This window comes from Pseudophryne corroboree, chromosome 4 (genome assembly GCF_028390025.1).
Source record: "Pseudophryne corroboree isolate aPseCor3 chromosome 4, aPseCor3.hap2, whole genome shotgun sequence".
In the NCBI taxonomy this organism is placed as follows: Eukaryota; Metazoa; Chordata; class Amphibia; order Anura; family Myobatrachidae; genus Pseudophryne; species Pseudophryne corroboree.
In genome coordinates this window covers 815082496-815098396 of record NC_086447.1, presented here as the reverse complement: position 1 = coordinate 815098396, position 15901 = coordinate 815082496, and the positions used below count along the sequence as shown (strand labels likewise).

Here is a 15901-nt window from a genome sequence, read left to right as displayed (position 1 = left end):
GAGGAAGTCCAATTAAATTTACAAGATGGCAATTAGCTGGAAGGCTCCTAAATCCCTGCACTGTGAGTATTCTGGCCTGGGTGAGAACACAAATGTGCTGGAGATAGCAATGTCAAGAACCTCTTTTACTTTCCTTTCTTTATACAATAACTGCTGTGAGCCGTGTCACTGGGGAGAGAGAAAGCGAGGCTTGAGGCCTGAAATGGCAAAGTAATAGGTGGCGCCATACACACAAGGTCATCACACATGTATAATAATCAAATGATAATAAACAGTTCATCTAAAATTTAATTGCACATCCAAGAATGAATTATATTTAAAGAAATAACTCCAGGAAGTGCGACAACATATAGTGATATCTAATAAACGAACACATAAAGGAACACAGTAACTTCTGGTAAAACTTGCTCAAATGTAAAGTCTCAAGTCCCAGCCACTAGGTGTAGTAGCCCTGCACATCTCTTACTTAAGATATATTAGATATTAACGGAAACCAGGGATCTCCGCTAGCCAGAGTCTTCTGATAACTTCAAAGGTAGTGCAGTCCAAAGCAGGGCACACATCAGCTGTAGGGCCCAATTCAGACCTGATCGCAGCAGCAAACACATGTGCAGTGCAGGTGGGGCAGATACAACATGTGTAGAGAGAGTTAGATTTGGGTGGGGTGTGTTCAAACCGAAATCTAAACTGCAGTGTAAAAATAAAGCATCCTGTATTTACCCTGCACAGAAACAATGTAACCCACCCAATTCTAACTATGTCTGCACATGTTTTATCTGACCCCCCCCCCCTCCTGCAGTGCACATGGTTTTGCCCATTAGAGAAAAATGTTGCTGCTGTGATCAGGTCTGAATTAGGCCCATAATTGGAATTGCTGGAATGGTAGAGGTATTAAGACAATATTGTAATTGCGGAGCTGACTTGCTGAACTACAAGGATGACACATCTGAAAGGGGCCAGAATGTGGGTATCTAGCACAAATGAATTGTTAGTGGAGGGGGCAGTGGTAGGAACAGTTTCTCACCCGTATGAATGGGACGTGGGTATCTAGCACAAATGAATTGTTAGTGGAGGGGGCAGTGGTAGGAACAGTTTCTCACCCGTATGAATGGGACGTGGGTATCTAGCACAAATGAATTGTTAGTGCCAGTACTGGAAGGGGCAGTGGTAGGAACAATTTCTCACCCGTATGAATGGGACCTATTCGCTTGTTCCTCACGTTGCCCGTACATTAAAGCCTAAACTAGTGCACACAACCCCGAGGAGTGTCTTAGCTGCAGATGTCCGTACTCCCAACTTAATACCATTATATGTTGTCCCGTTTCCGGGACAACATATGTGTAAATACAACACATTATTGGATGTGCAATTTAATTTGATAATAAATGTTTACTATGATGTGATTATTATACATGTGTGTAAAGCACCACTTATTACTTCTCCTTTGTTTTGTGTGAGAATTGGCATTTATCTCTATAGGTGAGAGGCTTGTGTTTCACAATAAGGTCTTTCTGGAGTGATGGCTTCCATATATTGCTGCCTCCAGGATTTATTCAGGCCTGAAATCACAAAATACGGACAGCTAGAGGTAAGGTCATTCATAGGACTGCTAGAGGTTTTGTCTTATGCAGCACCAAATAAATCTATTGCACTGCAAAATGTCATTCAGTCTATAGGAGGACTATATACAAACCGAAAGACACTATATATTCTTACTTTGTAGTTCCCTTTTGTAATCGTCTAATGGAAGTATTTTGGGTGGACAATACAATGGCAATGTTTATGTTATCCGAAGATCTCATTAAATGCTCTCAAATCTATTCTGACTAGCCAGTTCAAATGTGGTATCTCTCTTATAACAAAATAGCTTTGGGGAAGCAGCAGAGTGGGAAGAATGTGGGTGGTGTATATAAAGTCTTAAGGGGGGTACTCACGGAGCGATAATCTAAGCAATCTGACCAGATTGCTTAGATTTTAAGTATGATCTGTCCGTGTGTACCCCTCACAGCGATAGCGATGCACGGCCCCGCGCGTCACTATCGCTGGTGCTAGATTGGCCTGTGCGGTTCGCTCAGCACACATCTCTGGCCACATCTGCCCGTGAATACGGCCCTTTAGAAAAAGGAATTAAAACCCACTTATCTCCTGTCTAGATAAACGAATGTTACTTGTTCTTGAGTCAATTCCCCACAACCCGTAAAGATCAGTTATTACAAACATTGAACAATAATAAAAAAAAATGGCTACAGCACATATTCTATAAGCGTTCAGCATTCTAAATGCATTGAATGTTGTTTATTTGATCTGTTGAAATTTACATCAATGGGTTCAAAAAACTATAAGTGACATGCTGGTGGGCTGCACTCACTAAGCTCTGAAGTGTGGTAAGAATTATGTTGTGTTGGCATATTTTTATTTTTGTTTATTCTGAACTAAGAAATGTCCAGGGAGTCAATCACGATTCAGTACAGACTTTAAGTACATGACTTTAGTACAGAGGGAACTTTGATTACTCACTAAATTTACAAAATCGAGCAGTCATAAAATATCCTTTCTGAGCAGGAATTAAGAGGCCTCTTATTTAGTTTGACTCTCAGTTTCTGCTTTATTTCCAGGACAACAACCCAAAATGAAAAGATCAAAGATTAAAAAACGTGGTCAAAATCAATTCTCGATTAGACTAGATGCCAACTCTGCCATTAAACACTATAACATATCGCTGACTACATCTCCCATACCCTTCTGGCTGATCTGATAGGAGAAAACCAAACTTTAGGATTGGAAATCTTACTGAAATTTCCTATAGAGTTTCAAAAGTGGATATATAAAACATGATAATATTCACTGTAAAAAAAGTGGTAATTAACAATTGATTGATTCACTCAATAGCATTATAGAAGTGTCTTAATAAACAATCTAAGACCGTAATCACAGGATCGCTGGTATATGACGTTCCTCAGCTTTTAAAGATATAGAAGAGCAGGTATTATGAGAGCATGTCCATCCAAACAACAGGGCCCCAAATTCTCACCGCTAATTCAAATACAACAGAAATAAAATGGAATAGGTGCAAAGTAATACCAAATATAAATAATTATACAGTGAAAAAACTAATGATGCATTGGGGGGGGGGGGGTATCCTATTAGCCGCGATATCATGGTTACGCGATAAATTAACGCTAATGTTATAATTCGGTATCCTATTAGCCGCGATAAGTCTCCATAGGGCTTATCAAAACCTCTATTTTAAGCTAAAAATGTCAGGATTTGGTTCAGAACTCCCCCTGAATGACTAATTAGGCACTTAGAAGTTTTTAACTATTTTTAATTATCCAATAATGACATGTAATTTTTGGGGTTAAAAAAATATAAGGTGATGGAAATTGGGGTACAAAGTATGGGACAGGTATATTGGGGGTGCTTTATGAGTAGGACTGGTGTTTTTAGGCTTGCAGGTGGGAGTAATCGATCCATTTCCAATTTTTTTAAGTCCCCTATATTGACTCAAATATACACTTATACCCACTTTTATGTACCTCAAATTTAATGAGGGCACTTATTTTGCAAAAAAAGAAAAAAAGCTTTCTATAATTTTTCAGCATTAAAAAAAAAATGCATATAATAGCCATTTAACCTGATTTAATGACACCAATTACTGTAGTTAAATGATGGCCACTGATAGACTTCCATAATGTTTCCCGATATTAGTTTGGCATTTTGGGGGATACAGGAACATTTCCTCACTTTTTCCTGTACTTTTGATGGCTAAAATTATTACATGATTGCAGTTGTCGCTGATTTGGAATAGGATAGGTGTGATAAACTGGAGAGCGCAGGCTGCGATAAGCCGATTTTTCAGGAGATACTGTAGGTGCGATAACATAAGCCGCAGATTGCGTTATCGTGGCTAACTGGATACCCCCATTAGTAGTTCAGTATTTCATATTGTATAGAAAAAAATCTAGCACAATACAAACACCAAGATGCATCACAAAATAATAGAGAGACAATGAAGTGATTTAATAATTAAAAACAACATAGTCCCTATACATGTGCAAACCCGAAGTCAGGACACTTGGTTTTGCTTAATCCAAGTGCAAAGCAATTGTTCCTTTGCTAGCCAAAACACAGCATGCCGAGTCGCCGGGACCAAGTGGGTTACAGAACTAGACATACAGGAGTAATATTTGAAATAAAGACTATACAGCACTGTAAACATTTTGGAAAATGACTTTTCAGTGCACTAGATGCAGGTGCTGGGTTATTTTACTTATCTATAGAATTTGGGGAAACAGTATCTCCCATACTTCTCAAACCTTGGGGATCATTTTGAATCTGTCAAAGTTTAATGTTAAAAAGTCTAAATGCACAGACAGTTCCTTTCATATTAAATTAAGTTGATACAACTGGGTTTGAACCATCTGTCAATGTAAAATGAACAGCAAGAAAAGGTTAAGAGGTCCCTTCCTTATATCTCTATCAGAAAAGAAAGATGTATTATAGCTTACCAAGTTTAAGCTGAAGCATTCCTAAAGGTCCTCCATGAAATCTCAGAAACAGAAGATTATGAATATTTGCACCGTCAGTACACTGAGTGGAGTTACCAGGGAAAGTCCACTTCATGTCCACCAAGTTGCTAGACATCACAAACTGCTTACTACACTGTAGGGTGGCTCTTGGAGCAAAGTCTTCGGCAAGAAGCTGGACTTTAATTGGCGATAGAGCCATATCAAATAATTGAAGTTCCCCTTGATTGTTGCCCACCACAAATATACATCCGGCAGGATGCCATCTAATTAACACAGGTAACAGATCAGCCTGAGCTAAGAGAGTCACTCTGCGATGAGATTCATATAGAATAATAGAAGAGTCTTCACAACCGAGAACAAGCTTGTCCTCAGGCATGTTCCTACTGCAGCTTATGAGCCTGGAATTGAGGGGAATTTTAGTGACTGATATACATTGTATTTTGCTCCGTGCACATTCATAGATGCAGCTGTCAGCCATAGGTTCTTTGTCTGTATTCATGGAGTGCTCAACTGTATACACCTGGTATGGCTGAGTAATACTGAAGCTAGCATCAAGCATATCTCCCTCTGTGCGGATGTAGCTTAATACCTGAAAAGAGAAATGGACACAAAATAAACGAACGAACATAAAGATTCCGTAAAATCAATTTTAAGCAGTTTGTAGAATTTAGGGCCTATACAAACATTCACATAGTTTAAAAAGAAATTAAATTACAGTACATCAATACTGTATAACATGACAATAATACAGAATTAAAACACAGGACTATTAAATATATTAAGTAAATTAAACATAACTTCAGACTTAAATAGTTACTATATAAATGAATGCTCCTGCAAGCAATATATAATTTGCATATTGTAATTAGGGTGACAGTAATTTCTCTCTAAGTAGGGTTTGGTAAAGAAATTATAGATGAGACCACACCTGGTTAAATAGTCAAAGAAACATACTTGTAATGATGTCCGAGTTGGCCGGACGAGCGGGTTTCCTGGTAAACTTGGACATTTTTTAAAGCAGCAATCATTTACAAGGCATGGATTGCCGCTTTAAAAAAAAGTCTGGGTTCGGCCAGGAACCTGCACCTCCATCCAACTCAGACGTCTTTACATCCCGCCCTTGGTTGAAAAATAAAGACTAAATCTATCATGCTCTAAAAGATATAGGGTATTCAATTAGACGTGGTAATTTTATCGCAATTTATTTGTTTATCTTTAATTTTTGCTGATTTTTTTTCGGGTAATTCAATTATTCCCTATTTTTTGCAGCAGGAAAATTACCAGTTTTTGCATGAAAACACATAGGATCCATGGTAAATTCTAAAAGGGGCATTTTTTTCAGAGATTTTTTTCCCACCTGCCTCAGGCAGGTGAAAAAAAATCCCTGATGAGTGCAGGCATCGGTGCTATTTAGATAGTCCCGGGTGGGTCAATAAACTTCAGTAAATAACCATGACTATTTAAATACCCCTTGATGAATTTAAATAAACGTAGAAATATTTACAGATGACATACAGTACTGCAGCACAATGTTAGTTGGTGTATGAAAAAGTTCACTGAATTATAACGTTGTGGCCTTATAAATAAAAGAATGTCATATTAAACTATACACACGTTCAATGTCTTATAACATCGATGTTCTAATAGTAAAAATGCATTATTAGGTTATCTCTATAAATGAATACTAATTATTCACACATAAGACCATACTACAACATTTTAGTTCACAATGTAAATGATCGTAGATGCCACGTAAGTGTTAAAGACATCTTATAAGGGTTATACCAGATTCTGCAAACTGTTATTTTAATTGCAATTAATATGAAACAAATGTTCTAAATCGCAAAGTGGGAGAAGTGGATTTAGATTAGAAATGTACAACAGTGGCCAGCTGAGATGTCAGAAATCACAAAGGACTCAATTTGGGAAAAAGTGATTTAATCATTTTATTTTAATTACCTCTACCTTGGGATTCTACCACAGGATAAGGCTCACGTTCCAAAGAATTACACTGTGCTTTTCAACAGTACAATGGCAACATGCATATTTGTCTTTTTGATGTATTAAGACATTAGGGAGTGTTGTTCCAATGAAAGGTGTAAAGAAAATAAATCATACAGGAGTCCAAAAGCGCCATTATTTATGAATTTAATGGCTGCAAGCCAATGGTTTTTTTTAAAGAGCGGCTCATCTTAAATCATACATTTGTTGAAGACTTAATTGCACCTTTCACTGCATTGAAGTAAATATCCAATACCATATTTAAAATTGAACTTGCTTAGGTGTATTAATTCTGGAAATCAAGATAATAAACTAGTAAAAACAATGTAATAAATAACAACAAATATAATACTAAAATGTACTCCACACTGAATAATTAAAACATTTTTTTAAATTCCTTTGTAAAATTAAAATTTTATAACTTGTTCCCTAATGTAGCAAAATATTTAAGGATCAGCATATCCTTAACCAGCAATTAACATCTGAGTTAAACCCTTTGAAAGCGCGTCTCTTTTTATCCATTTCTTCCTTAACCTTCTTATTAAGCCACATTGGTTTGTATTTAGAACTCCTATGTTTGCAGCCTATAGGAATTCATTTATGAGTATATTTATCTAGCAAAATTGTAAAAGCATCCCACATTTCAGCAAAGTTCTTACCATGAAACAAAGTTTCCCAATCAATGTCCTTTAGTGCTTGTTTCATCATTTAAAAATTTGCTTTTCTAAAGTTAAAAGTCTTTGTTGAACCCTTAGAGTGATGCTTTTGAAAATGAATATCGAAAATGACCATATTATGATCACTGTTTCGCAAGGTCTCCCCTACTTTAGTACTGGATATAGGGGGTGATTCCGAGTTGTTCGCTCGCTAGCTGCTTTTAGCAGCATTGCACACGCTAAGCCGCCGCCTACTGGGAGTGTATCTTATCATAGCAGAATTGCTAACGAAAGCTTTGCTAATTTTCTCGCAACGATTACCCCGCAGTTTCTGAGTAGCTCCAGACTTACTCAGCCATTGCGACCAGCTCAGTCCTTTTCGTTCCTGGTTTGACGTCACAAACACACCCAGCGTTTGCCCAACCCCTCCCCCGTTTCTCCAGCCACTCCTGCGTTTTGCAACTCGAACGCCTGCGTTTTTCCGCACACTCCCATAAAACGGGCAGTTTCCGCCCAGAAACACCCACTTCCTGTCAATCACACTACGATCAGCACAGCGATGAAAAAGCTTCGTTATGCCGTGAGTAAAATACCTGACTTTTGTGTAAAATAACTAAGCGCATGTGCTCTGCGAACCTTGCGCATGCGCAGTAAGCGACTAATCGCAGTATAGCGAAAATCGGCAACAAGCGAACAACTCGGAATGACCCCCATAATCTCCTCATTATTAGTTAGTACTATGTCCACTATAGTCCTAAATCTAGTAGGCTCCTCGACTTCTTGAGACAAGAAGTGATCTTTTAGCATATTTAAGAACCTGTTTCCCCTAGCTATAATACATGATGTTCCAATTTATGTTAGGATAATCAAAATCCCCAATGATTACGACATCCCCCAGTCCTGCAGCTTTTTCGATTTGCTGCAAGAGTTGTACCCCCTTAGTCACAATAATGTCAGGTGGTTTGTAGCATATCCCTATTAATAGCTTTTTTTTGTTCCTATTCCACCACTTGAAATTTCAACCCATAATGACTTCACGTTATCACCAGTCCCCTCATACATAACCTCCTTTAAATATGGTTTTAAGAATGGCTTAACATAAAGACATACATCTCCTCCTCTTTTGTTAGCCATGTCTCTCCTGAAAAGAGTATATCCCTCCAAATTTACTGCCCAGTCATTAGAATCATCCCACCATGTCTCTGTAATACCTATAATATCATGTTGGTCTTTTAATGCAATCATTTCTAATTCCCCCATTTTTCCTGATAGGCTTCTTGCATTTGCAAGTACAGTATACACTTTAGTTTAGTTATTACCTTTTTTTTTAATGTTTTTTTGTTGATACCGTATCCTTGCTTAAGTGACTATTACTTGATTTCCCATTGCTGTCTGATTTTCCCCTTCTCCACCCCCATTATACTTAATAGATCCCTTATTACTGCTCTCATTGATCATCCCGCTAATTCCTTCTAAACCCTCCCCCCAGACACTTAGTTTAAAATCTGCTCCAACCGTCTAACCATCCTTCCTCCAAGCACTGCTGCCCCCTCCTCGTTCAGGTGCAATTCATTGCGACAAAAAAGATGGCACCTGACCAAGAAGTCTGCCCAATGTTCCAGGAAAGCAAATCCCTCCTTCCTACACCAATCTCTTAGCCACACATTAACCTCCCTAATCTCCCGCTGTCTCCCTGGGCTAGCGTGTGGCACAGGTAATATTTCTGAGAAAATTACCTTAGTTGTCCTTGCCTTAAGCTTGCGACCTAGATCCCTTTAATCATTTTTAAGGACATTATATGGAATTATTGCTTTTTGCGTAGAAGCTGTTTTGCTCAACACAAAGTATAAAGTTAGTTTCATTTTGAAACATTACTTGAATTCAGGAAGTACATAAGCTTTAAATCAGCTATAATATTCCGAACACATTCTTCTTTAAAAGATAATGGGGGTCATTAAGACCCTGCCGCTGTTGGGGCGAGCAGCGCAGTTTGCCACGGCGGCAAACTGCACATGCACAGCGGCCGTGCGGACACACACATTGCATCCCCGATGGATGCGACTGCAATGTGATTGACAGCGGCGGATGTTTTTCGGGGAGGCGATGTGGCACGGGGAGGCAGGGTAAACGGGGATGGGTGTATGCAGCCATCTGCGTTAATCTAATGGACACTGGAAACTAGCACAATGACACAAGATGATGGATATATATATATTTTTTTAATGCCTAACAACAAATTGTGCAGTTCACAAGGAAATTCCATATTTTCCATTGACCAGGAAAAGAATTTCCAGGATCAGTCAGTATGATAGATTTTAGTACAGCCCTTACATATGAAGGATTTAAATAAAAGTTTCTGGTTTAAGCACTGCTGTTTCTTTTTTTTTTTTGCCAGGAATATCTTCCGATATTGGGGGTCATTCTGACCCATTCGCACGCAGCGGTTGTTCGCTGCGGTGCAAACGGGTCAGAACTGCGCATGCGCGGCATGCGCACTGCGCACGCGCCCCGTTGCCCGGCGACAGATATCGCCAGGCAACGGAGCGCCCAGCGAGAAGAAAAGACGCAGCGCTGGACGGAAAGAAGATTGACAGCGGAGAGGCGGTCCGGGGCGGATACTCACCGTTGGAGGCCGTTTTCGGGGAGCGGTAAGAAGAACGCAGGCATGTCCAGGCAAACGTAGGGCGGATGTCTGACGTCAGGACCGGGACCTTCATCGCTGGATCCGTCGCACTGGATAAGTAAGTATAGGGCTGGTCTTCTTTTGCAGGAAAATCTTTAAGCATAGCAGGGCTGCACAAGTGATCGCAGCCCTGCTATGCTAAAATACACTCCCCCATAGGCGGGGATTAGTTGATCGCAGCAGCAGCAAAAAGTTGCTGGCTGCGATCAACTCAGAATGACCGCCCATTGTTCAGCCATATATGGTTTAGGTTGCTGCAACACATATCAGGTCCACTCTCTCTGCCCTAGAATTGAGAAAATCAGATGTGGTTTTATTCTATACCATCATTCTCTTAGGCATTTTCTATAACCAAGAAAAAAAGTGTATACCAGCGCTGGCTGTAGAAATCACATACATAGGACAGTCTGCTAAATTTAAAAAGTTTACTATTTATTAAAATATACAATAAAACATAAGGGTATATATAAGTAATGGATAATAGAACTCATATGCACCACCCTCTTTTGGATTCAGTTGCAAGACCACTCTAATATATTGAAGCAATAGTTTCTGGCTAGGATACCATCCAAATAATGCAGTCACTGTTGGAACAATGTGATGTTACCGGATTATAGAAAACCCCTTGGTGTTGCGTCAGCCTTTGGATGAATCCATTTGAAGCTGCAGGGATGTACCAGAATGTAAACAGGGTTCACAGTGATGGATGAATGTACAAACGATGTCAGATAATGGTCAAAGTTGCAGAGTGTGGAGTGGAATCCTGGTGGGTGCTACCAAAGTAAGTTCAACGCGTTTCACTGGTTAGTTAAGAATCCATCTTCCTCAGGAGCAAAGAGGGTGGTGCATATGAGTTCTATTATCCATTACTTATATATACCCTTATATTTTATTGTATATTTTAATAAATTGTAAACTTTTTAAATTTAGCAGACCGTCCTATGTATGTGATTTCTACAGCCAGCGCTGGTATCCACTTATTTCTTCTTTGTTTCAGGGGGTCTGACCACCCCCATACCAGCTGCTGCTAAATGCGCACACTCACACTATCTATATATTTGTATTTTCTATAACCATCTTACAAAGGTGTTCATTTAAATTGTAAAGACCTTGTCCAAGTCTTCCAACCAGTCAAGTAACCATTTGCAACTTCCAAAATTGCTGCAACCTCTCAATGTAAATTAAAGCTGATTTGTTCAGAGCTAATGTATGTAGCCTATGCTCTCTTTAATTCTAGGGAGATTGGCACAAAGGGGGTAATTCCAAGTTGATCGCAGCAGGAATTTTTTTTAGCAGTTGGGCAAAACCATGTGCACTGCAGGGGGGGGGGGGGGGGGCAGATAATAAGAATTTACTTACCGATAATTCTATTTCTCGGAGTCCGTAGTGGATGCTGGGGTTCCTGAAAGGACCATGGGGAATAGCGGCTCCGCAGGAGACAGGGCACAAAAAGTAAAGCTTTAGGATCAGGTGGTGTGCACTGGCTCCTCCCCCTATGACCCTCCTCCAAGCCTCAGTTAGGATACTGTGCCCGGACGAGCGTACACAATAAGGAAGGATTTTGAATCCCGGGTAAGACTCATACCAGCCACACCAATCACACTGTACAACCTGTGATCTGAACCCAGTTAACAGTATGATAACAGCGGAGCCTCTGAAAAGATGGCTCACAACAATAATAACCAGATTTTTGTAACTATGTACAAGTATTGCAGATAATCCGCACTTGGGATGGGCGCCCAGCATCCACTACGGACTCCGAGAAATAGAATTATCGGTAAGTAAATTCTTATTTTCTCTATCGTCCTAGTGGATGCTGGGGTTCCTGAAAGGACCATGGGGATTATACCAAAGCTCCCAAACGGGCGGGAGAGTGCGGATGACTCTGCAGCACCGAATGAGAGAACTCCAGGTCCTCCTTAGCCAGGGTATCAAATTTGTAGGATTTTACAAACGTGTTTGCCCCTGACTAAGTAGCCGCTCGGCAAAGTTGTAAAGCCGAGACCCCTCGGGCAGCCGCCCAAGATGAGCCCACCTTCCTTGTGGAATGGGCATTTACATATTTTGGCTGTGGCAGGCCTGCCACAGAATGTGCAAGCTGAATTGTATTACACATCCAACTAGCAATAGTCTGCTTAGAAGCAAGAGCACCCAGTTTGTTGGGTGCATACAGGATAACAGCAAGTCAGTTTTCCTGACTCCAGCCGTTCTGGAACCTATATTTTCAGGGCCCTGACAACATCTAGCAACTTGGAGTCCTCCAAGTCCCTAGTAGGCGCAAGGCACCACAATAAGCTGGTTCAGGTGAAACACTGACACCACCTTAGGGAGAGAACTGGGGACGAGTCCGCAGCTCTGCCCTGTCCGAATGGACAAACAGATATGGGCTTTTTTGAGAAAAAAACCACCAATTTGACACTCGCCTGGCCCAGGCCAGGGCCAAGAGCATGGTCACTTTTCATGTGAGATGCTTCAAATCCACAGATTTGACTGGTTTTAAACCAATGTGATTTGAGGAATCCCAGAACTACGTTGAGATCCCACAGTGCCACTGGAGGCACAAAAGGGGGTTGTATATGCAATACTCCCTTGACAAACTTCTGGACTTCAGGAACTGAAGCCAATTCTTTCTGGAAGAAAATCGACAGGGCCGAAATTTGAACCTTAATGGACCCCAATTTGAGGCCCATAGACACTCCTGTTTGCAGGAAATGCAGGAATCGACCGAGTTGAAATTTCTTCGTGGGGCCTTCCTGGCCTCACACCACGCAACATATTTTCGCCACATGTGGTGATAATGTTGTGCGGTCACCTCCTTCCTGGCTTTGACCAGGGTAGGAATGACCTCTTCCGGAATGCCTTTTTCCCTTAGGATCCGGCGTTCCACCGCCATGCCGTCAAACGCAGCTGCGGTAAGTCTTGGAACAGACATGGTACTTGCTGAAGCAAGTCCCTTCTTAGCGGCAGAGGCCATAAGTCCTCTGTGAGCATCTCTTGAAGTTCCGGGTACCAAGTCCTTCTTGGCCAATCCGGAGCCATGAGTATAGTTCTTACTCCTCTACGTCTTATAATTCTCAGTACCTTAGGTATGAGAAGCAGAGGAGGGAACACATACACCGACTGGTACACCCACGGTGTTACCAGAACGTCCACAGCTATTGCCTGAGGGTCTCTTGACCTGGCGCAATACCTGTCCCGTTTTTTGTTCAGACGGGACGCCATCATGTCCACCTTTGGTATTTCCCAACGGTTCACAATCATGTGGAAAAACTTCCCGATGAAGTTTCCACTCTCCCGGGTGGAGGTCGTGCCTGCTGAGGAAGTCTGCTTCCCAGTTTCCATTCCCGGAATGAAACACTGCTGACAGTGCTATCACATGATTTTCCGCCCAGCGAAAAGTCCTTGCAGTTTTTGCCATTGCCCTCCTGCTTCTTGTGCCGCCCTGTCTGTTTACGTGGGCGACTGCCGTGATGTTTTTCCCACTGGATCAATACCGGCTGACCTTGAAGCAGAGGTCTTGCTAAGCTTAGAGCATTATAAAATTACCCTTAGCTCCAGTATATTTATGTGGAGAAAAGTCTCCAGACTTGATCACACTCCCTGGAAATTTTTTCCTTGTGTGACTGCTCCCCAGCCTCTCGGGCTGGCCTCCGTGGTCACCAGCATCCAATCCTGAATGCCGAATCTGCGGCCCTCTAGAAGATGAGCACTCTGTAACCACCACAGGAGAGACACCCTTGTCCTTGGATATAGGGTTATCCGCTGATGCATCTGAAGATGCGATCCGGACCATTTGTCCAGCAGATCCCACTGAAAACTTCTTGCGTGAAATCTGCCGAATGGAATTGCTTCGTAGGAAGCCACCATTTTTACCAGGACCCTTGTGCAATGATGCACTGACACTTTTCCTGGTTTTAGGAGGTTCCTGACTAGCTCGGATAACTCCCTGGCTTTCTCTTCCGGGAGAAACACCTTTTTCTGGACTGTGTCCAGAATCATCCCTAGGCACAGCAGACGTGTCGTCGGGATCAGCTGCGATTTTGGAATATTTAGAATCCACCCGTGCTGTTGTAGCAGTATCCGAGATAGTGCTACTCCGACCTCCAACTGTTCCCTGGACTTTGCCCTTATCAGGAGATCGTCCAAGTAAGGGATAATTAAGACGCCTTTTCTTCGAAGAAGAATCATCATTTCGGCCATTACCTTGGTAAAGACCCGGGGTGCCGTGGACAATCCAAACGGCAGCGTCTGAAACTGATAGTGACAGTTCTGTACCACGAACCTGAAGTACCCTTAGTGAGAAGGGCAAATTTGGGACATGGAGGTAAGCATCCCTGATGTCCCGGGACACTATATAGTCCCCTTCTTCCTGGTTCGTTATCACTGCTCTGAGTGACTCCATCTTGATTTGAACCTTTGTAAGTGTTCAAATTTTTTAGATTTAGAATAGGTCTCACCTAGCCTTCTGGCTTCAGTACCACAATATAGTGTGGAATAATACCCCTTTCCTTGTTGTAGGAGGGGTAATTTGATTATCACCTGCTGGGAATACAGCTTGTGAATTGTTTCCCATACTGCCTCCTTGTCGGAGGGAGACCTTGGTAAAGCAGACTTCAGGAGCCTGCGAGGGGGAAACGTCTCGACATTCCAATCTGTACCCCTGGGATACTACTTGTAGGATCCAGGGGTCCTGTACGGTCCCAGCGTCATGCTGAGAGCTTGGCAGAAGCGGTGGAAGGCTTCTGTTCCTGGGAATGGGCTGCCTGCTGCAGTCTTCTTCCCTTTCCTCTATCCCTGGGCAGATATGACTCTTATAGGGACGAAAGGACTGAGGCTGAAAAGACGGTGTCTTTTTCTGCAGAGATGTGACTTAGGGTAAAAACGGTGGATTTTCCAGCAGTTGCCGTGGCCACCAGGTCCGATGGACCGACCCCAAATAACTCCTCTTCCTTTATACGGCAATACACCTTTGTGCCGTTTGGAATCTGCATCACCTGACCACTGTCGTGTCCATAAACATCTTCTGGCAGATATGGACATCGCACTTACTCTTGATGCCAGAGTGCAAATATCCCTCTGTGCATCTCGTATATATAGAAATGCATCCTTTAAATGCTCTATAGTCAATAAAATATTGTCCCTGTCAAGGGTATCAATATTTTTAGTCAGGGAATCCGACCAAGCCACCCCAGCTCTGCACATCCAGGCTGAGGCGATCGCTGGTCGCAGTATAACACCAGTATGTGTGTATATACTTTTTATGATATTTTCCAGCCTCCTGTCAGCTGGCTCCTTGAGGACGGCCCTATCTATAGACGGTACCGCCACTTGTTTTGATAAGCGTGTGAGCGCCTTATCCACCCTAAGGGGTGTTTCCCACCGCGCCATAACTTCTGGCGGGAAAGGGTATACCGCCAATAATTTTCTATCGGGGGGAACCCACGCATCATCACACACTTCATTTAATTTATCTGATTCAGGAAAAACTACAGGTAGTTTTTTCACATCCCACATAATACCCTCTTTTGTGGTACTTGTAGTATCAGAAATATGTAACACCTCCTTCATTGCCCTTAACAAGTAACGTGTGGCCCTAAAGGGAAATACGTTTGTTTCTTCACCGTCGACACTGAAATCAGTGTCCGTGTCTGTGTCTGTCGACCGACTGAGGTAAAAGGACGTTTTAACGCCCCTGACGGTGTTTGAGACGCCTGGACAGGTACTAATTTGTTTGCCAGCCGTCTCATGTCGCCAACCGACCTTGCAGCGTGTTGACATTATCACGTAATTCCATAAATAAGCCATCCATTCCGGTGTCGACTCCCTAGAGAGTGACATCACCATTACAGGCAATTTGCTCCGCCTCCTCACCAACATCGTCCTCATACATGTCGACACACACGTACCGACATATAGCACACACACACACACAGGGAATGCTCTGATAGAGGACAGGACCCCACTAGCCCCTTGGGGAGACAGAGGGAGAGTTTGCCAGCACACACCAAAGCGCTATATTTTACAGGGATAGC

The 15901-nt window shown here is 42.0% G+C and overlaps 1 protein-coding gene across 12 annotated transcripts in view; it reads right to left on the bottom strand.

The window, feature by feature from the left end:
• The window catches only part of WDPCP (WD repeat containing planar cell polarity effector), an 804278-nt gene that overhangs the window by 411572 nt on the left and 376805 nt on the right, over positions 1–15901 (bottom strand). For all 12 annotated transcript variants that reach the window (XM_063918461.1, XM_063918450.1, XM_063918455.1 and 9 more), the window contains one exon: positions 4509–5118. In XM_063918461.1, coding sequence (XP_063774531.1) covers positions 4509–5118 — 610 coding nt within the window. The remainder of the gene's footprint in view (positions 1–4508; positions 5119–15901) is intronic.